Source organism: Gossypium arboreum, chromosome 11, assembly GCF_025698485.1.
Source record: "Gossypium arboreum isolate Shixiya-1 chromosome 11, ASM2569848v2, whole genome shotgun sequence".
NCBI lineage: Eukaryota > Viridiplantae > Streptophyta > Magnoliopsida > Malvales > Malvaceae > Gossypium > Gossypium arboreum.
Genome location: NC_069080.1, coordinates 48067314 through 48088859, shown reverse-complemented (window position 1 = coordinate 48088859; position 21546 = coordinate 48067314). Strand labels below are relative to the sequence as shown.

Genomic DNA, 21546 nt, shown 5'->3' with positions numbered 1-21546 from the left:
TTAATTGTTATTAATTGTTTATTAAACTTTTTAGTATAATATTTTAAAATAAAAACTTAATAGTAATGTAATTTAAAAAATTAAGTTGTAATAAATTGAATTTAAAAATAATATTAACAATGTTAAGAGTAAGATCTAAGTTTTAAAATTTGGAAAATAGAAAACTAAAATCTTACAAATAAAAATATAAAGATTAAATTTTAATAAAAAATAGTAAAATGGTTGCATAACGTCGTCGTTTAATACGAGTGGACTACCGTTTGAAACGGCGGGCGGAGTAGGAAAAAGGCTTGTTTGTCACTGATTTTATTGAAACGAAAGGAACCCAAAACAAGCAAATGCCAGTTGCAATAACACCTGGCTATCGCTACTGCCACAAGCTCAACCACCGCCTCTCCGCCTCAATTTCCGCCCTCTCCACCGCCAAAAAACCAATGGTCACTACCGCCAGCAGCTCCGGCACCACCAGCAACGCAGGCGCCTTCACCACCATTAAAGAAACAGTAACATTCGAAAAAGAAATAAAAAAGAGCAAATTCATCGCCGTTGCTGGTCCCATCTCTAACGAGCAGTCCGCTCACTCTTTCCTCAACCAAGTCAAGGATCCGCGTGCCACTCACAATTGTTGGGCTTACAAGGTAATCTAATATGACGCCACGCTTTTCTATCATCTCATTCATCTTGCCTCATAATTGACCTATCAAAAGTTTAATAGGTTGGGGATCAGTATCGGTCGAATGATGACGGCGAACCTTCTGGAACGGCGGGGAAGCCGATTCATTCTGCAATTGTTTCTTCAGGTTTTGACAGAATCATGGTGGTCGTTATTAGGTATATTTATTTACTTTTGACATATATTGCCATGATCAAAATTGAAGGGACAAATAACATGAATCTTCAAATAAATTTCAGGTATTTTGGAGGAATTAAATTGGGAACGGGAGGACTTGTTAGGGCTTATGGTGGAGTGGCCTCGGAATGCTTGAGAAATGCTCCAACTTGTCTTGTAAAATCTAAAGTAAGAATGGAAATAATCTATGTATGACAATTTTAATTTTTAAATTTTATGATTTTAATATTTGGAAATGTTGATATTTAATTGGAATTTTGAAGGTTCCAATGGGAGTGGAAGTTCCTTTTGATCTTTTGGGAGTTCTATACCATCAAGTGAGCAATTTTTTCCCTGTTCAAATTAGTCCTTCTAGAGAGATTCACGAACTTGTAATTCAGATAGCTATAAATGAAAGTTAGGCCTTATGGTCTGTTTTGTTTTGTTAAAAAAAAAAATTTGATATTTTATGGTTAGTGTTTAGTTCTGTTTGTTGTTTGCATATAATGTTTATAAATAAAAAGTAGAAAAATTTTATGCTTCTTTTATATAAATTTCTCTTAATGTGGTTTCTCATCCGATTATTGGCTTATAGCCGTCAGAATGTGTTGGTTATGTAATTTAGTTTCTGATCCGATTAGCATGATTGGAATGTGTGTGATTGTATAATTTAGTTTCTCATCCGTTTTCCACCATCGGAATGTGTGAGGTTGTAGTTTCTCATCTGATAATCACCATTAGGATGTTTATGAATAATGATTGTAACATCCTTGGATACCGCTTGCTTGTTTCTCTAGCGACATGTCCCTTTAGTAACAAGTCAATTTATTCATGTCTATTTGTAAGTGGTAGTTTCAGTTCATCTGAGTCATATTGTGACCTGGAATGAATCATTTTCTGGAACCAGCATGTTACAAAGTAGGTTGTAAACTAAGGATTACAGATGCTGTGATTTGGATCCCAGATTATGTGAATACCACCTCTTAAGGGTAATTGCATGAACAAACCGAGTTAAACTGTGGGTTCAAAAGAAGGGTTTCTCTTAATTAGGGATAAGATGATTTTAAACTATTTATTTAACAAATTTATTTAACTTTTGGGGATCAAAACAAGCTATATAATTTCCTCTCCCATTTTATGCTTTCTTTTTATTTGCTCTCGACTTTATATTTATATTTGGTTTTTAGGAATGTAGAGGTGATAACTAATTAATTTGGTGTATGTAAGTTGCATTATTGAAATTCTTCTAACATTTTGTTACTCTCGTTGTCTTTGCCCTAGAAAGGGGACCTTCAAAATGTATCACATGGTAATCTTGTTCTTCTTTGCTGCAGTTACAATCTTTCGAAGCTGAGGACATCAAACAGGATTATGATACAGGCAAAGATGGGACCACCATGGTTTCCTTCAAGGTTGAATTCGATCGAGCTGAGAAACTAGAAGAGGCTATCAAAGCCAACTGTAGTAGAGAACTCGAATTTTATAAGCATTGAAACTGACTTCACACTTCACCGTAAAGATAGATCCTGTCTACAAAATTTCCCAGCTTTGGTTCAACAGATTTAAGATTGGTATGTGCTGCAAATCTCCTTTCGGAAAATACATTTGTTCGTTGCCTCACATATCGTACATAGTTTTCAAGTTATTGATGGTGACAATAATATCATGGGAACCTTTGTTTTATAGACTTGATTACTAAGTTTTAGTTTACATAGTGAGCTATTCATTTTTCGTGGAAATGCAACTATGAAATTGAGTAGAGGAAGCATAAAGTTTTATGTGAAGGGAGGCAGGGTGAAAGAAATAACTTTTTGGGACCAAAATAGATCTGTATATCTTGTTCTAACTACAACTTCAGATTAGTGAAATAGATATCATGCTTAACACATGCAAGTTGGATGCTTTCAATGGCGCAGGGGTAACGGGTACGAATCTGCCCTTTGGAGGGGGATAATAGCAGCAAACGGCTGCTAATACCCGTAGGCTGAGGCGATGATTAGTAGCAAATGCGAGAGGATAATCAGCGGACTGGGAGTGGACTGAGACTTGGCGTAACCAGTAAACAATGAGCCGTTTAGAAAGAAAGGGGGGTATGGTTGTCCTTTGAAAAGATGCATCTCGATTAAAATTACAATTCAGTTCATATTATTATAAAATAAAATCTCCTTTTGATGACCCCATTGTTGAATTTATTTAATTGGATCAAAATCGAGAGAAGAATTATATCATGAATTGAACTTTTAGGATGCAAATAAAGTTTGAAGCCTGGCTAAAAAGGGGCAAGATTAAAAGGAAATCGGAATTGAACAGAAATATTGTTTTTGGAAGAAAAATCAAAACTAAAGAGAAATGTCACTGAATTTTCGGAAGCTGGAAATCAAAGATGAGAAACAAGTCTTAATTGATTTAATTAAAATTTAAGATAAAATTTGAATTACGAATTATAAATAAAAATAGATTATCCTTGGCAAAAAAAAAATACAAAAAATCCCTAAAAATTCTCTAGAAACATGCCGTTTTGAATTTATAGACTAAAATTCTAGTAAACTATCCTAACCAATTATAATTAAGCTTTATTTACCACATAAAACTTCTTTAAACTAAGCTAAATACCTAGAGCTCTACTTAAACTTGTATGATTCTGTTGCTGTTGGAAATTATATTTGAATGTAAAATTCGGTACTCAAAAATTATGGATGCCTGCATAAAATTGCCACTATTATCAACGTGTGATGTGATACAAGGGGCATCAACAGTTGCACCACCTTCCAATACATTTGACTCGGCAAATCCCTACAGAGCACGTCAAATCACAGGTTTACAACAACACCCACTTTGTCCCTGCAAATCGCAACCCCCTCCTAATGTAAAATCCATCCACACACACACACACACACTCTTCAACATCAGAAAAATAAAACTAACACCCTTTGCATTCACGACTTTACATCTTTTAACACTCCCCCCTTTTCGAGCTCCCCGACTAGATCCCTCAGCGATGGAACCTTCATCGCCAATGTCCTATACAATCTGGAATACCGAGCTCGGGTGCCATCCGCAGTCCTGGCTAGGGCAAGTAAGCTCAGAGCCTCTGGAAGTTCGGAGAATATTTGTTTCATTTCATCCAAGCTCATATTTTCTAAAACAGAGGGTCTAGGAACAACCCTTACAATTTCACCACCCTTGGGTTCCTGAACCTTTGCATCTGCTTTGATAACCAGTTCGGAATTGGAATTTGCTCCACACTTGATGATAAATGGGGTTGTTGAGCCTGTGTTGAATTGTAATACATTCCATTGTGCAACATCTGTATCAGTACCAGATCCCAATTCCCCAGATGGCCTTTGAGCATGGTGTATCTCTGGTGCTGGATCATCCTCTTCACGAACAGACTTCAGAAGTACATAGCAGATTAAAGAGGGGTGAGAAAAACAAATGAAGCACTATAAATGCTAACCTCAATAAAATATAAGATGTAGTGCAGCACTTTTTCATTCAATTGCCAAAAGGGCAGATAAAGTGATGCAACAATGAAATCATTGTTCCTTCTGGAGCACTTGGTAGTCTACTTTGTTCATGTTGTTTGGGCAATTTTGTTACCAACAACCCTATAGCCATAAAGTACAGGTTCGAAGAGTTCTCATTATGCACCAAATACACAAACCACATGTCTCATTCAGAAGAATTGGTGTTGGTATGGAACAGTTTAAGCTTTTGGAAAACATAGGATTCAGACATTTCAGGGATAATAAACTATGGCACAGGCATCTCCATACCTGGCCCTGACCATCCACGTAAATATATAGAAAAGCTACAGAAACATAGTTACAAACTAGTTTGGATAATTCATTTAATGACCAAGTTGGAAGCACATGTATAAGAAATTTTGCAGCAGTAAAGATACTAAAAAGACAATCCCATACCTCAACCACGCGCCGAGCATTGGCAATTTGCCTCTGAGCGCATGGATGATCGATATCAAGAAGGGAGGGCATCCGTTCCCCCAGCTCATCTAGTGATGCTAGCATTGCTTTCTTCTTACTTCTACCCATGCTACTAACAGAAGATTGCCTTGTTATATCCTGGTCAACACATAAGAACAATGTAAATTTTTTTATTACTCTACTGAGAATCATTGAGTAGAAGTAAACAGCAACTTGGAGAAGAGCTAAACACCTTGACTTGCTTCAAGATGCCATCGAGAGAAATCAGAGAAGCTAAACGGGCATCTTCAGCTGCAGTAGAAGGGTTCTGAATGGGTGAACTACCATTCTCCAATGTTAGCAACGCAGCATCATTTCTCATTTGTTGCAAAATCTAATCACAAACAAGTATCATTCTCATCTGTCAGTATATATAACTTCTGACATACAAAATATTAGCGTGTTCCAGCTAATAATATCTTCATGCAAAATTCAGCTAAAAGATCAATAATGCTTTTGAGTATATAAAGGAGATAACAAAGGGATAAAAGCAAGCAGACAATAGTACATAATACAATGGCAACCAGAGATTTGAAATTTAAATGCTACAGAAAAAGAGATCAAATCAATCCTGAATTCTTATTGAACATGAAACGAATTTCTCAGCTTTCCATAAAAGGGTCAATGTCATACACCCTAAGACACCTGGAAAAGAACATTTGAAGATAAAGAATAAGTAACAAATTATTCTACCATCCAGATGCAAGTATTTTATTGATCATAATTGTCCTGATCTATGAAGCAAACTAACCACACTGAACATGCTGACTGGAGTAATCAAGGTCAACCACAAAGATCATCTAAAGAGTCAGGGCCTTGGCCAAGAAGTCACAACAGATACGTCAACCATTCACAACTCTCAAGATCTCTTTCTAATAATGATGAATTTCGCTAAATCAGATTTATGACATTAAAATTAAGCTACCCCGAAAAACTGGTACACACTATGATTACATTAAAAACATTAACTTTAGACAAAACAACAGCTAATCTGTGCATGGAAACTAATTATAAGATATTTATGCGGCAGAAAAAAAAAATGATGGTTCACCTTTCTTCGTTTGTGATCAACAGATTCAAGAGCTGAACGCAACTTTGCCACTTGTGAAGCATCATCAGCCTCTTCTGTTGCTAGGGTTCCAGCAATATCCTAGCAGAGAGAAGAAAAAGGTTATTAGCAATGTCTACACTGAATCACACAATTGGTCTTCTATCCTTTTTTTTCTATTTTTTTTTTTGGGGGTGGGTGGGGGGGGGGATATTGCAGCGTTTTCCATAAGCATATACAAGCTTGCAATGTCTACACTGAACTGCACAATTGGTTTTTTATAGTTCATTTTTTTTTAAGCGGGGAGGGGTGTAATAAAATTGAGCGCTTTCCATAAGCAATATACAAGAAACACTTGCAAGGCATATATAGGCAACTAATTGAACAGCAGGAGCTTTTTCAATTGCAATTTGATGCCCATAGGCACACTAAATATTATCAATAAAATTATCTATTAATTTTCTATAGTGCCTAGAAAAAGTTTGTAGTGCCCTGCCTCCATCCCCTAAAAGAAAAGACAAGAGAGTTGGGGCAACTAGGAAGACTACAATATGAAATCCCAAGAAACACAAAGCTCAGATAAGAATGAAAATGATGACAAACAGAGTTTCAAATACGATATCACACTAAAGACAGAGGAAGAAACAAATTTCGAGGAAATCTAGAATTCAACATCTTTCACCTTTTATTAATTCCAGAGAAACTGGCCCAAAAACCTTCAAGGCAATCGTTTTGATCAATCAAGACAATGAAACTTATTTTATTTGTCATTAAAGAATGAACATACCAGGCCTTCCCTCTTGACTGGTTAACATTATTTTTCGAGTAAAAAAGTAATTGGTAGATCTCCAGAGATTTAGGCACTTATTATCAGAGGTCCAGCATACTGACTTGTTCTTAATTGTTCATTATGCTAGATCTAAGATATTAGTAAATAAACATAATGAATATATATTGATTTTCATGCTCAGGTTATTCTTGTAATCTTCCCACTTTCTATAAAACAACTTCTTTTCCCCATGAACTGCAAAGGTTGAATGATTACACCAAAAAAAGAGGTTATCCTTTGACTTACAACTATCTTAAGCCCGAAAGTAAAAAGAGATATGTCTCACTACCTTACCCTGCTTGGAACAACGCCAAGAATTCTCACATGCTAAACATTGCACCCAAAATTTTTAAGAAACTAACAAGAATAACAATTGGTATCCTTCCACTCACAGAACCATCCCTACTCTATTAAGATGTACCTCCCTATCAACAGAACACATGCCACAAGTAAAGTTAACACCATGTTTAGGTAAATATGAAGGAAAAGAAAGGTTAAAGAAAGGAAATGATGTGAGTATTTTGTTTGAATAATTAAAATTAGTTAAGGAAATGAAAGTAAAGGAATTTTTACAACCTTTGTTTGGTTAAACAATGGAAAGAAAAGGGAATGATTGATTATAATGGTTTTTTTTCCAATTATATCCTTTCCAATTATAATGATTGATTATAATGATTGATTATAATGGTATTTCACATCTTTAAAAAATTTACTTTCCTTTTCCCGATTTCCCCCCAAATTGGGGGTAAATAAATATGGAGGGTTTCAAGGGAAAGCTAGGATATTGAACCCCCTTTAATTTCTCTTGCTTGAATAAAAAAAATCCAAACAAGGAAAAGTTGTTTTCCCTTCCCTTGTTTTAGTTCAATCAAAATATAGGGTAAGGGATTTCTAAAATCAGCAGAAGTAAAGAAAAAAAAATCCTAAAATTAATCCCTTAGGAACCTAAAATGAAAAATAACTTATACGGTTCTCTAAATGTAAGAAGTATTGAAGATTTGACCTGGTCGCAATGATAATCCAGATTTTGGATATAACCCAATAAACTATCAATCCAACTTTCCTACCAAAAAGGTAAGCATTTACTTGAGTAAAAAAACCATGGGGTTATGTCATGGTGTTTGAGAAAACAATTATTCAGAGGGAAGATAGAAACTACCAACATATAAAATTAATGCATATCTATAGCAAATCTTAGTCCAATATTTGGCATACTCATGTCTAAACTAAATAGTAAAAAAAGACAAGTTACAGAAAGATGGCTAAAGAGTTATCTTTACGGTATATTACATACCTTCAAGTGCTGCAACTGAGAAGTAAAAACCCGCTTTGCATACTCTGATAAAAGCTGACCAAGAGCATCCGTATTAGGAGGGAGTGCAGCACCTAGCCCAGCCATCCAACCATCCATAATAGCAGTTGAAAGAAGCTCTAGCTGGCCAGTGGTCCCCCCAGATGCTTCATCCCCTGTAACAGAAAGAAACTCAAAGTTTTCTGCAAGCCACGACCTAATTTGCCGCTGCAATTCACCAGCAGGAGTATGGACAAAAAGAGCGGCAAGAGCCTTGTTTCCAACTGCAAAACTTTTGGCCTCCTCTTGTATTTCTCTTAGCTTTCCACCAGTAACCTGCTGCTGCTTCAGGGTATCCTGTACGTTTAATTGTACTTATTTAAGAAACTTCTAACTTTGATGGTTCTCATGCCACATGAAGATACATCTAAACCTGATAAATGTACGCTTTAAAGAATTTGAAACATATAATGACTACTGTAATTTTTTTTATGAGAACCATTAACAATAAGAAGCTTCCATCAAGGAGCAGGCTACGGTTCTCTACCAGCCGATGCAAAGGAAACGAACCAAACACTTATGGTAGCACATACCTGATCAAATCCACGTATTCTTGAAACAACAGAAGACAACTTTGATTTTTTTTCTGGCTTTATATTTACTTTAAATCCCTGGATCTGCTCATCAACATAGCGCACAGGAGATCTTCCAGGACTGTTGCTTCGGCTGGAACTTCTACTGCGTCCTGAATTAGGCTTTTCTAGAAAGCACTCAACAGGGGAAACCTACAAATTGAAAGATGAAATTCACATTCATCTCCATAACAGTAAAAGTATATATAGACATTGAGTAGAAACCAGCATCTAGTATATAGTTACCTTGATGGACTGAAGCTCCGGTGATCTAGCAAGCAAAGATCTTATATATAAAATTCTAACACGGGAAACAAGCATGGTATCCATAACCCTCTTTGGTTCCATTTTTCGGATAAAAGCAAAAACAGCATCTCTAATTTCGGCAAGTATTTCATGCTCTCTGGAAGCACCTGCTTTAATGACAGCTGCTAGGACCTGCAACATTGTAGATGGCTGTCAAATTTTGTAGATCTCCACCATTTTACCAAACATATCTCAGAATGTTAACAAGTAATACAATCAATCTGCATAATTTAATGGCTGTTCAAGTAAGTTGTCCTAACATTGAACCATAGGAAAATATAGATTGGACTAATCTAGCATTTCAAAAATGATTAGAAGACAAAAAGAATACAAGACTTTAGGACATAAACCGATATAGATATAGAACTTCAAAATAATTAAAAGACTTCCCAGCATTTTCCAATGATAGGAGATCATTTAATAGATATAGAACCACAAATATGCCTGTTTTCTGCCAGAAATCTAAACAAAAAGAACGTAACATCGCTTTTTTTCAACAATCCAGAAAAAAAGAGGCATGAATATACAAAACATTGCAAAAGAAAAACAATCATAAAGTTGGTTTCTATGGAACTCCATCATTAAGGATGACACACTGCAGGACAGCTTTTTCCCTTTTTGAGTGAGTTTTAAGACTTTTTGGCACCAAATCATAGTTTGGACTTCAGAGTTTAGACCAAACAATTAAACAAGTTCTAAAAGCTTACCAGCATCAAAAGCTTGTTTGCTCCATCTGAAATCGCAGCAATACTGTCATATTGGTCAGGATCAAAGTCATTCAGTGCAGCAGTAAGATATTCTCCAGCAGGTGTGGTTTTAACCTTATCAGAACCAGCTTTAACCAAAGCACCTGCACCATCAGTCTTATCCATGGCCAATTGCAAAGGGACATCCATGGACCGTCGATCATTCCTGTTTAAAGACAATTACAAAAGAGGTTCAACAACCAGCAATGAAGGTAGTCTGAAAAAATATGCAATTGAAGTTACTGCAAAAATGAAGTAGCACCTCCCAGGGTCTTGAGGCTGAGTATTTGCTGTTCCTTTTGAAAATGGGCTTGGCACCTGCATTAACAGCATTTTAGCCCAAAATCATTAAAGATTTTACAGACAGAAAAACCTAAAGTAGCATCTAAGCTTATAACAAAAGAATGATGGCAAAAAAGTCCACACAAGTTACAACAAGGCTAATTATTGATGCTAATTTGAGACATACAGAAAAGTAATACAATCATGCTGATTTGATACATAGGAAATTAAAATAAAAAGATTACCTGTGGTGATCCACCCGTAGATGCTTTCTCGGTCAATCTATCAAATAATTTCTCATTTTCTTCATGCAACCTCTGTATTTGCAATAAAATTCATGTAAGAACAAAACTAAACAATAGGGAGAAAGTCTAGCCTATCATTTAAGTGACTGGAAAAAGCATTTCAAGAGCAAATAAGAGAAACAACTTTGAAAAGCTAGCTGCCGGAGTTCAGAGATATTTTCCAGAGCCACCATCTGACAGCTCTTCAAGGAATGATATAGTTCCCTATCAATAATCCAAGCTGCCATCATATTTGACTGGGTTGTTTGGATTGAAGACCAATTGATCTTTCTACCATTACTAATTTTTACGCAATCAGAAACTCCATTATCTCCCCTTAGTGGAGTAACTAATTCAGCATATTCTACATAAACTCGAAACATTTTTTTACCAGTCAAAGTTATAAAGGAATAACAGATACTCAAAACCATATTAACCTAACCCAACCACTTTTTTGCATAGATGCTCCCAACTGTGAAAATTATTGCACTATGGACTTGTCAGCTAAAGGATCAGTACTCTTTTCAGAACAACTACAAGTTATCTCAAATAAAGTAGTCTTCTCCCACTCCATTTTTCCACATTTACATTCTAATAGGTCCCACTAAATTGACCTTTTTTTAAAAAGTCAATTGACACTTCACAACATTCCTAGTCTACACCCCAATAATATTACAATATTACAGCAGAATTACAAAAGATAAGGTGCATTAAATTAGAAAATGATGATAAGTAATAAAATGTGATAAGTTTTCTTAATTAATAGATGGATTTATATGGTAGAATGATCAAGTAGGCAGAAGGAGTACAGTTATTTTACACAGGATTTTCCGTCTCTAGAATTAAAAAACAAGCAACAACCTCTTATATCGTAACTATACATGCAGCACAAAGATATTATTGACACCAAAATTTCAACAGATTATGATTGTAAATTATGAAGTAACACATCCTTTAGCAGTAGTACTACTATCATTAATTAACAACAAAAAGAATAAAAAGAATAGATTGTAGTTGCAAGTTCAGCAGACCTCAATCAAAGCATCACGTTTCTTGAGTTCCTCCTCAAGTTTCTTAGTCACAGCTGAAGAATCCATACCATCCGCTGCTGTATTTGATATTGTTGAAACTCCAGACCCCTTTTCTGAGCTAACGGACTTAGCTTCACCAGAACGAATGGCTTCATTTAGTTGCGATTCAAGACTTTTTACTTTTGCCTACACCATAAAAGGTCATCTTACCAAGCAACCAACCATATAGACACGAAACCTCTTGATCTTGAGAACAGAATTATGGATGTACAGATTCCTTAATGATAAATTCAAACCACCTTTATCATTCTCAGTTTTCCTCTCTTATTTTCCTTTCAATAGAAGTATATGTATGCATGCATGCATATGAACATAAAAAGGCATGCGAAATGATGAATTTTGATCTAAAACCAACCTGCAATGTTTGAATCGTCGAATCATATTGTTTCATTTGCAGTTTTTGCTCTTGTTCCGACTGTAGCAATTGAGCAACTTGATTTCTGAGCTGTGCATTCTGTTCCTTCTCTATCTTATGCTTGTCCTCAAGCATAACATTTTCAGACTGCATTTTGGATTATTAAGTGATAGCTCAGAAGATGCATGCCAAAGATAAAAGAAATTTGATAGCATAAACTGGACGTGCATAAAACAAAATCCAAATGCCGAACCTATAAGGCAAATACCCTTAAAGACAAAAGCATCAACTACTTTATTCCTTGAACCTAACAAAATACCCCTAAAGACAAAAGCAATTCTCATTTGAATGTGGCTAGATATTGAAGAACCAAGACTCCATACCATCTAAACCATTCAGTAATTATCATAAAAAGTAAAGCATTCTACCATAGTGATAGTATGAAATGCTCATAAGACAGTCGCATGGTGATCTAAACAGTAAAAGAAACATCAGATAGCTGAAAATCCAAAGACAGGTGGAAAGGAGAGAGGGTGGCTGGCATCACCACAAACAAAAACAAACACTGCACCAAGGATGTAAAATTGTAAATTATGTGTATTATGTAGCAAAAATCAAGATCTAACTGGTAAATGTCAAATTCCCGTAAGCCAGTTATGTAAGATTTAACTCCCAGCAAAAACAGAGAACCAAAATAAAAAATTACAAAACCTTTAGGTCTGAATGCAGAGTAAAAGAAACTTTCCACGCCTTCTGAACTTCATTGAATAGTAGGACACACTGATCATTTGCCCCTTTAAGTTCTTGTTTTAGTCCCAAAACCTCTTGTTTCAGATCTTGAATTTCCTTTTCCTTCTCATAGAGCTCCTTGCGTGCATCATTGGCCTAAAAAAAGAATAGCAAGATATAAAGATGCAGATTCCAATAATTAAGCCATGATCAACAATTCAATGTATTACAAGCAAAAGAACTGAAAAATGCAAAATGCACATACCAGCACATTTTTTATGGACTACAGCAAGTAATTATGTTTATTTCTGAGGAAAAAATGCCAATGTGACACCAAGTCGATTCTAGGCTTCAATTCAACTGTGTTTCACTACTACTAGGTTTATAAGTCTTTTATCTCACCCTAATATTGCTTCTGGCTTTAGAATCAGCTCTCCCTTTGTGGACCTTCAAACATGCATATTAACTGCTAAGTAGCTAAAACTTCTTCCTTCAAATAAATTTACTGACATGATTATGCAGGATACTTGTTTATTAAATAACAAAACAACAAAAGGAGTTAAAATCTAACTCTGAATTCAGAAGTTAATATCAGTGACTTACAACATCTCTCCATTTCTTAATAGTATCCCTATTTCCAAGGCTTAGCACAGAATTTCGAGCTCGTGCAGCGAAATTGAGAGATGATAATGTCTCAGATAGATTTGCAGCATTTGGACAGATGTTAACAATCATCAAACTTTTTGAGTTTCCCCCTGCAGAAACAAGAATATTGGATTTACAATAACAACTTGGTTCAGAATGTTAAATAAGTTATAGTAAGGTATCAACACTTTTAGGAGAAAAGGAGAACAAAAGGCAGGACATATGATGTATGATGCAAGATAGTTGCATCAATAAGACCACTAAGCTATTCTTAGACCACTCACTAGATTTTCCTGAATGTTACTAGATCAATTATATTAAGGATGCTTCTTCATTTAAAAAATAAATATTATAGCATCAAGGATGCTTGAATTAAGTATGCAGATGGTACGAAAATGAGGGAAAAAAACTTTCCATGATAAAGATATGAAACATAAATCTTTTTAAAAAGCTATGCACCAAATTTTGCAGTAGGTTCGAAAAGAAGAAAGCCAAGGATTCTGAAAGCATACCGATGAACTTAATCAATAACAACCAAATGGTATTAAGGCAAAACAAGCAGCTCTTGAAAATAAGTGCAAACCTTTATATTTGACAGGTAGAGAAGATTACTATATATTTTTGTTCCCTTGAGAAGATCTATCATCAGTAACCTTCCCTTAGTTCTTATCTTCTAAATTTCACCTTTTTGCAGTCAAGGTGCAAGAGACAGTTAACTATTACAGCAGAAAGAGACCTCAACTAAGAAAAAACACAATGAAACCAACAAATTCCCATTTCAGCATACCTACCACCATAGGCAGGCCAATTTTCCCATCAAATTAATTTGATGTAACAAATATGTATGCAAAAAAAAGACAAAGACAAAAGCATTACAAGCAATCCAGTTTTTCAGTTCTATTCCAAGCACCCTGAAATGTCAGTAAATTTTAAATATATAAGAAGCAGGAGGATACCTAGCGAGTCTGCAAGAATATTGGTAAGCATTGAATTTTCATAAGGAATATTATCCTTCTTTGAAGTCAGAGAAGACAAAACATCTCCCAACCTACACATGCAACACAAAAGGTAACAACAGGGCTAAATGGTGAGAGTGAAATCGGAAATATGCCACAAGTCCACATAAAAGAGAAAGCAAGCCTTACTAATAAATACTAATATTTTTATTTTCAAATACAAGCAGTTTCATTTGCACAAAAGAGAAAAGGTCGGAAGTTCTTGTTATGACAGGCAATGGTTGTAGTGCAAAAAAGATACCCACAATGTATACAAGCACCTTTTACATCCTAAGTAGCTATTCTATCTTCTTTTTCTATTTCAGAATGTCCAGAAAATTTTCCATAAACCAAAGTAAAAGGGCAGTAATTTCTAAGCCTATAACAACACCCTTTGTTATAGTAATGATATTGTCAACTGAGGACATAAAGGGAAAAAAGCTGGTCAATTTTTGTCAGGGTAAAGGTCTTAGTAACAATTAGCGTGAATGCATTGAATATACATATACTAAGTCCAGTAGCTTCTCAAAAAAAAAAGATGGCAGTCCACTGAGGAAACTTCCATAAATGCAGCTCTCCGAGCTTGGTAAGCAAGCAGAAAATATTATAACAATAAAAGGAAAAATAACAGTAAAGATGACATACGCTGAAAGTGATTTCATGACATGAAGTAAGTCCGTCACACGCTCGCCACTATCTTCTTCTAAAATTTGACCATCACTTCCAGCCAAGTCAATCAGAGAAAGCTTGCTGTATGAGTTTTCTCCACTGATCACATTACTATAATATATGTGCACCATGATGATCCTGAAGAAAAGTAACAAAAGAAATTCACCCAAACAAATACAGAATGACACACAGTAAGAAAACCATAAAATACAATGTACATGGAGTAACAAATAGAAGAATCAAATTGAATTTCACTATCTCAACCTAAACATTGACATACAACTAAACAATCTCAAAACTCTGATTACAAATACAACATAAAATATTATTGCTTCAAAAGACATATGTGCAAATAATTAGATACTGCAGGTCAACTGAACATAAAATATACATTTTGAAGTATCACTAATAGAGGATTAGGCAGCTGAGAAACAAAGAAATATAATTTTCTTAGAATTAACTTTATTTAATAGCATGCTCATGCATTTAATGACAAAAGAGAGGTAGAAAGTACAGGAATGAAGTCATACAAATGAGAAACATTGAACTTTGATGTGTCACTTTCGCGGCTTTGAAATGCTGCTTTCAGGACTTTAGAGAAGTCCATTGGGTTATCAACTTTGTCCTGCACAAGTTCTACAGAAGATTCCGGTAACTCCAAACATATCTTTGGTAAAGTACTCCCTGATTCTGAGAGCAAATCCCTTATCTACAAGAAAATTTAAGGGCTCAGCATTAGTACACTTCCGCATTACCATGTTAAAATGATCATTCAACAATATAAACCAAAACTGAGATATCAAGACAACCACTAGAAATGTGAGAATACAGTGAGAACAGTTAAAAAACCTGTTCATTATATAGATCAAAGGCTGTGACTGAGAAATTGAATTTTGATGTTGAAGTTAAATCTGAGTTGGCTAAATCAAACAGCTCCTCAAAACAACGAGCATATAAGCCACGATCATGGTTAGATCCCTCCTGAGATAAGTAAAGCCAAAACAAGGCCAATATTAGCATATGAAAGGCCATGAATAGACATAAAATTCCCATTTAATAAGGTGCTTCTCTAATAAAGGTGAACAACTCTTGTCAGGAATCATTTAGTTTGAAAGAAAAAAGATAGCAATACAGATTAAAAAAAGGATACAAGGTTATAATATAAATAATTGTGAATCATCCATCCGTCAAAAGTAATCACTAGTCATTCTATTTACAAAGAAATAAGCCAAATGCAGCAAAATCTCGATATAAGAAAATTGAAAAGTAGAAGCAATTGATATATTTGAGAGGCCTAAAAAGGCATAATACAGACTAAAATAATTAAAGACATATCATATCACTGATGAATCATCAAACCGTCTAAAGTAATCACTAGTCATTCTAATTATACAGACAGACAAGCCAAATGAAGCAAAGTCCCAATACAAGAAAAATTGAAAGAAGTAGAAGCAGTTGACAGATTTAAGAGGCCTAAAAAGGCATAACTAGTGATACAAGATGCTCCATTGGAGGAAGTGAGAGCCGCTAGTGGCAAACATGAATATCTTAACCATCAAACTAATGTATCAAACATATTTAAAGGAATAAAAATTAAAAATAATATGAGAGAGAGAGATTATCTAATAAGATGGTAATTCGCCAATCTATCCCAAGTAAATGCATAGCAATTCTAGTTTTTATCTTATAGATAGATACATAGACATAGCGCAAGAGCACATGCACATACGACACAGAGGTAGAGAGAGAAATAGAGGGAAACAACCATGGTGTGTGTCTTTCCTGACCGAGTTTGTCCGTAAGCAAATATGGAAATATTATATCCATCCAAGGCTGATTGCACAAATGGTTGAACATCACTGAACAGCTCAGCTACAGAGAAACATATGTCAGTATACTCTTGTTTTAACCAACATGTATAACCACTACCAGCAATAAAAAAGTAATTTAGATACTTTGACAGTCACAAATTCTGGTCAATGCCTTATTTCTTAAATTAATAAAAAAAACGGTACTAACCTTGTCCAACATGAGGCCCATAAACCCTGTCAAATTCAAAATCTTTTTTGGGGTTGGCAATTGTATCATCACCAGTATTTATACGAATAGTACACTCATCAGGAAATTCAACAATTGAAGGACCTTCATCTTCAAAAAGTGGTCTTGTCCGACAAAATAACTTTATGTTTCCTGAAAAAAGAATCTCATTTCTCAAAGAAAAGTACCATCATCATGACATGAAAAACAGATAGAAATAATACATGCCAGTAAATATCTGAAAATAAAGGGAGGGAGAGATCATTCAGAAAGCACAAAGTTGGAAAGTACCTTTGGCTGTCAATAAGTCATTAAACAACCTTTTCTTCTCATTGACCAACGGAGATATTCTAGCCTCACTTTCAAGGGCAAATTGATCTGCCATTTATATTTAGAGACAATTTATAACCATCAATAGAAGTAGTAGAACTCAGCAACAACAAAATGTTGAAATGAAGGGGCAATAGTGTAACCATTTGGAGTATACAGGTATTTTATCAATTTGCAGTAATTTATATTTTTAAGATATGATGCCCTTTACTTTGCTATCCCCCTTTCTTTTATTGTCAAATAGAATACAAATTCTTGAATGATCTTATCAAACTAAAAATATTGAAGACAAACCTAACAAAACAAAATCACACCATTCACCATTAAATGCATAAAATTGTGGATAAACTGAAGACCCTCATTATGCTTTGGTTGATTGCCATATACATATTATCAAATATTTATAACGTTACCACATTTTAGCTTCCCTAGTGGTCATATTTCCATGCTTCAGCAGCAAACTTCCAATAAAGGGCATTAAAACAAGGGTGACACAACTCCTGCAACATGCATAAAGGAAATAAAGAATTTATTTTCTTTATCCTTTTTACTCTTTTTAACCACTAATTTCTTTTGCTCTCCTTATTTCTTCTTAGTGCTTCTCCTAAAAGCATTTTTGGATCCCCTCTGTTCTTTTTGGACAAGGGGTCAACATAAAGCACTTTTAACTTTTTTCTTTAAATTTTTATCTCAAAATTCATCTCATGAGCACAAAATCATAGGCAACAGGAAAAGATAGCACAATGTTTCTTCTAAAAATTACAAGGTGATTACAAATAAACCAAACCCCGGAGAAGAATCTTTGGAATATACCATTAGACATACAAACCAAGCACTAAAATAACTGAAGCATAAGGAATTCATGAACGTAACCCAAACAAACTGCCACTAAACCTTAATATATTACCTAGTTTACGAGTTTTATCTGCAAGAACACCTAGGTAACGTGTAACTCGATCAAGTTTAGCATTTGAATATTCCTGCAGATCATTAACTTCCTGTCGCAACTCCAAGTAGTCTTCTTTTGCAAGCTGCCAAATTAATTTAATAAAAAAATGCATCAAACACAAGACACTACAATGATAAAACCCGGAATGCATAGTAAATTACTATAGTGAGCCAAAACAATTTTTGCTTTAGCCCCACCCCAAAAATGCTTCTAACATCGAAGACATCATATGTTACCAATCATTATTTCAGACTTCAGAAAATACCAGAGAAATTAAGGATTTCTAAAACTGTTCTTTCATTAAGCTTGAATGCATATGACAAGAGTCAAAATTATTCACTCAAAATTTTGTGATCAACTTCAACCCAAGCAATCACCTAATCCATATGCTATCTTTTCAGACCAAGGAGATACAACAAAACTTAGGTAATAATAAAGAAGCTCATTTATTAATAGAATCAAAGACAAGTATCACATCGGAAAACCAGAGCACAGATCCCTTAATGGCTTCCCAAGAAAACTAAGCCAGACCTTAGAGTATATTAACATTAGATTAATTGACTTTTGAATTGTCAGCCAGCTATTTCATTTCCTATTCTCAAGCCACCGTTTGGAAATGGCTCGTGTTGTTGTCCCTCAAGATCAGCACATGCATTATGTCAAAGATTCATTGTCACAATTACAAGTTTTCCACAGAACTATCATAAAATTGCCATATAGGATAGGTGGGGAAAACTTTTTCTTTTCATCCAAACATTGGGCAACAAAGTCCACTCAAATATCATAAAAACAGGCATCCCAATCGACATTTGACACAATGCACAATCTTACAACAGTTGAAACCAGCACAATTTGGATCATCAAGAAGGATCCGAAGCTTCTGTAGCAAGAATGCGAAAAGTATTAAACATTCTCAACTAACTGAGTTTTCTGCATGAACAACAATTCACATACCAGAAACTGATGACCAAGTTGTGGTTCATCAGAATCTGACACTACAAACTGATGACTAAGTTGTGGTTCATCAAATCCAAATTCTAATTCGCCAATAAAATTTTATACAGCTTTGAGCTCCTCCATTAAATTTGGATCAATTTCCCAGAAAACCTAATCTTCCAGAAAATGACATTAAAAAAAGCATATTCTAGTTGTATTTGTTAAAATTTATAGATTAAAACAAACTACTCAAAAACACTGCATGTTAATTCCTAAAAACCGAGCTTAGTTAAAATCACATTGATAGACTAAAGCGACTACTTCAACTCCATCGGAACAAGTTACCAGCTAAAACACTAATCACTCGAAAACTTTCACAATCCGAAGCCGATTCACACCATTACCTTAACTTTATCCTTCAATCGGAGCACCTTAGAAGCCAAAGCCTGCTTAGAAAATTCCGAAGAAAACGGTGAAGCCAACGAGGAGGCAGCCGAGATCGAGTACCGTCGCATCAACGGCGCAACAGTGGCCCTAGGTAGGTCCTCCGGAGACGACGGCGACGTCCGCCGTGGCTCGAAGCCACTCACCTCCCAGTTCCACCGGTTATTGCTGCTACTCTTGTGCTCCCCCATTGCCCCAAACAAATTGGGGAAAAAAATTAAAAAAAGCTCAAAAAAATAAAATCTAAAAAAAGGTAGGGGTTTTTCAAAAATCTAGTGGTAGCAGTAGCAGTTATGTAAATGCTGCGTTCCCGATGAGCTATGTCTGGCTCATTTTAATTTTAATTTTTCAATTTTATTTTTAATTTTTCCCTCTTTGGGGATTATAAACGAGGGGATGGGGGAAACGGGTGGGACTGGGAGTAAAACGTAGTCATTTTCCAAACTTTATGAAGGGAACAATTATATGGGACAATTTTAGACGCAATCAAATGTGCGTTTGGAAATGGTTCGGAACTCGCTCTCACGCACCACAGACTTGTTTGTTTTTCTTTTAAATAGAGAGGGAGCGTGTGATTTTTTATGCTTCAGCGTGTCCAAACATCTGTTCATAAATGTGTTGGATCAACATTTAACTCAATTTTGTATTTGTTTTAATTTTTTGTTCAATCCAAATTTCTTCCCCCATGCCATCAATTTAACTGAATTTTTCCCTTCCATTTTTCTTTTTCCTTTGTTCAGGTATACTAATACATATATTTATTTTAAATTCTGAATTTATTTGAATATTAAAATAGAATTTACGTAACGGATCAATTAATATTATCCATCAAATACTACCTGAATTTGTTAAATAATTAAATCTAAAGTCACAATTAAGCTTTTAAAAGTAAAATCAATAATAAGTTGGGACATGAGTTCCAATATTCAAATCAGATATATAAAAAATAAATTATTTTTTATATAAATCAATTGTGAATAGTATTATCATATATCAAATTTAAATATTCTTTTAAAAAATAAATAAATCTATAAATATTTGAATTCACACGATGATGAATTACGTATGGTGGTACTTTGTGGTTAATCCAAAACTTTTGAAAGACGGATAAACTTGATCTACGGACAACACAAGAAAACTGCCTGTGAATTGTTTGTTCTTTATCCCAAAATTTGAATGCTTTTATTATTATTTTTTGATGGGTGGTGGCGGAGGGAGTGAGTTTATTGAGAGCAAAATTATGTGTGTTTACAGGATGAGCTGGCAAAAACATGTTTTTATGATTTTCTTTTTTAAATTTGTTGGCAGGCTTTGTTCCTATTGGATATGGCAAAACCCGCCTCACACTTTCAAACATTCCTATTTACCCAAAAAAAAAAAAGTAAAAATAAAACACGCTTTAGAAAAGTAATCCTATTTGTTATTAAAAAAGGCTTTTCACCCAAAGAAAAAACACACTGAAAGGCTAATTTTTCTTTATAGCATGCATTTGAAATCAGAATTTATTAATTTTTCTTCTCCTTTTTTTTTGGGTACAAAAAATTTATTAGTTTCTTATTAAAGAATTAAAAAGGTCGTGATAAAATAATAAAAAGGGATGGGTGGCACCATCTTTTGAAATGATGATGAACATCATCATATTTTGAGTGTAGATGCAGACATTTTATTTTTCTATAAATGATTTCTTAGTTTATGACGTATTGCTTTTTTTACTAGTAGTTTTCTCATAAGTTTTCTTAACATGAATTACAAATCTCCTTTTCCATCTCTGTGAAATCTTCTATGGTTGTTTGATCCTCTCGGTGATTTTTTATTTGCCTGCTCTTTCTTATTTATAGTCACCTCTCCTTAGATTTTTCATTTAAACTCTAATGTCACATTGGATTAAAGTAATATATTTTTACATGTTTTAGTTATTGGTTAATTGTAAATTTTTTCTTAATGTTGTTACACTAGTAACCATTAACCAAACATAGCATAAGTCACTTTCTAGTTTTACAACATATTTTCGTTCCCTTCTCTTATTTTGCTAGTTTGCATAGCTCTATATAACGATAACTAGGATGTTGTGAATGATATAGTGAGCAAAAACCTTAAAAATAAACTCATCATGATTTATCTGGAGGTAAATGCCAA

General features: G+C 34.6%; 2 protein-coding genes across 3 annotated transcripts; one reads left to right on the top strand and one right to left on the bottom strand.

Annotated features, from left to right (window-relative positions):
• The first annotated feature begins 239 nt into the window (after positions 1-239).
• Positions 240-2913, top strand: LOC108484663 (uncharacterized). 2 transcript variants are annotated; one of them, XR_001871290.2, is made up of 6 exons: positions 240-638; positions 716-831; positions 913-1018; positions 1114-1167; positions 2164-2400; positions 2746-2913. XR_001871290.2 is itself a non-coding variant. In XM_017788536.2 (5 exons), exons 1-5 carry the CDS (start codon positions 339-341, stop codon positions 2320-2322), a joined length of 735 nt encoding a protein of 244 aa, XP_017644025.1. In that variant the 5' UTR covers positions 240-338; the 3' UTR covers positions 2323-2717. The 2 variants fall into 2 exon arrangements, 1 of the variants encoding a protein (XP_017644025.1); XM_017788536.2 differs by lacking the exon at positions 2746-2913 and having other exon boundaries at positions 2164-2717.
• A 606-nt stretch (positions 2914-3519) lies between these two features.
• Positions 3520-20134, bottom strand: LOC108486112 (kinesin-like protein KIN-14B). The gene is made up of 23 exons (XM_017789945.2): positions 19371-20134; positions 17989-18112; positions 17043-17129; positions 16734-16904; positions 16480-16586; positions 15564-15695; positions 15245-15423; positions 14691-14852; positions 14007-14098; positions 13009-13160; positions 12388-12561; positions 11677-11823; positions 11262-11447; positions 10192-10263; positions 9927-9982; positions 9626-9830; positions 8859-9050; positions 8574-8765; positions 7984-8337; positions 5864-5962; positions 5006-5146; positions 4753-4911; positions 3520-4221 (listed from the first exon to the last, which is right to left on the bottom strand). The coding sequence occupies exons 1-23, from the start codon at positions 19599-19601 to the stop codon at positions 3766-3768; spliced, it is 3870 nt and encodes a 1289-aa protein (XP_017645434.1). The 5' UTR covers positions 19602-20134; the 3' UTR covers positions 3520-3765.
• Between the last annotated feature and the right edge of the window lie 1412 nt (positions 20135-21546).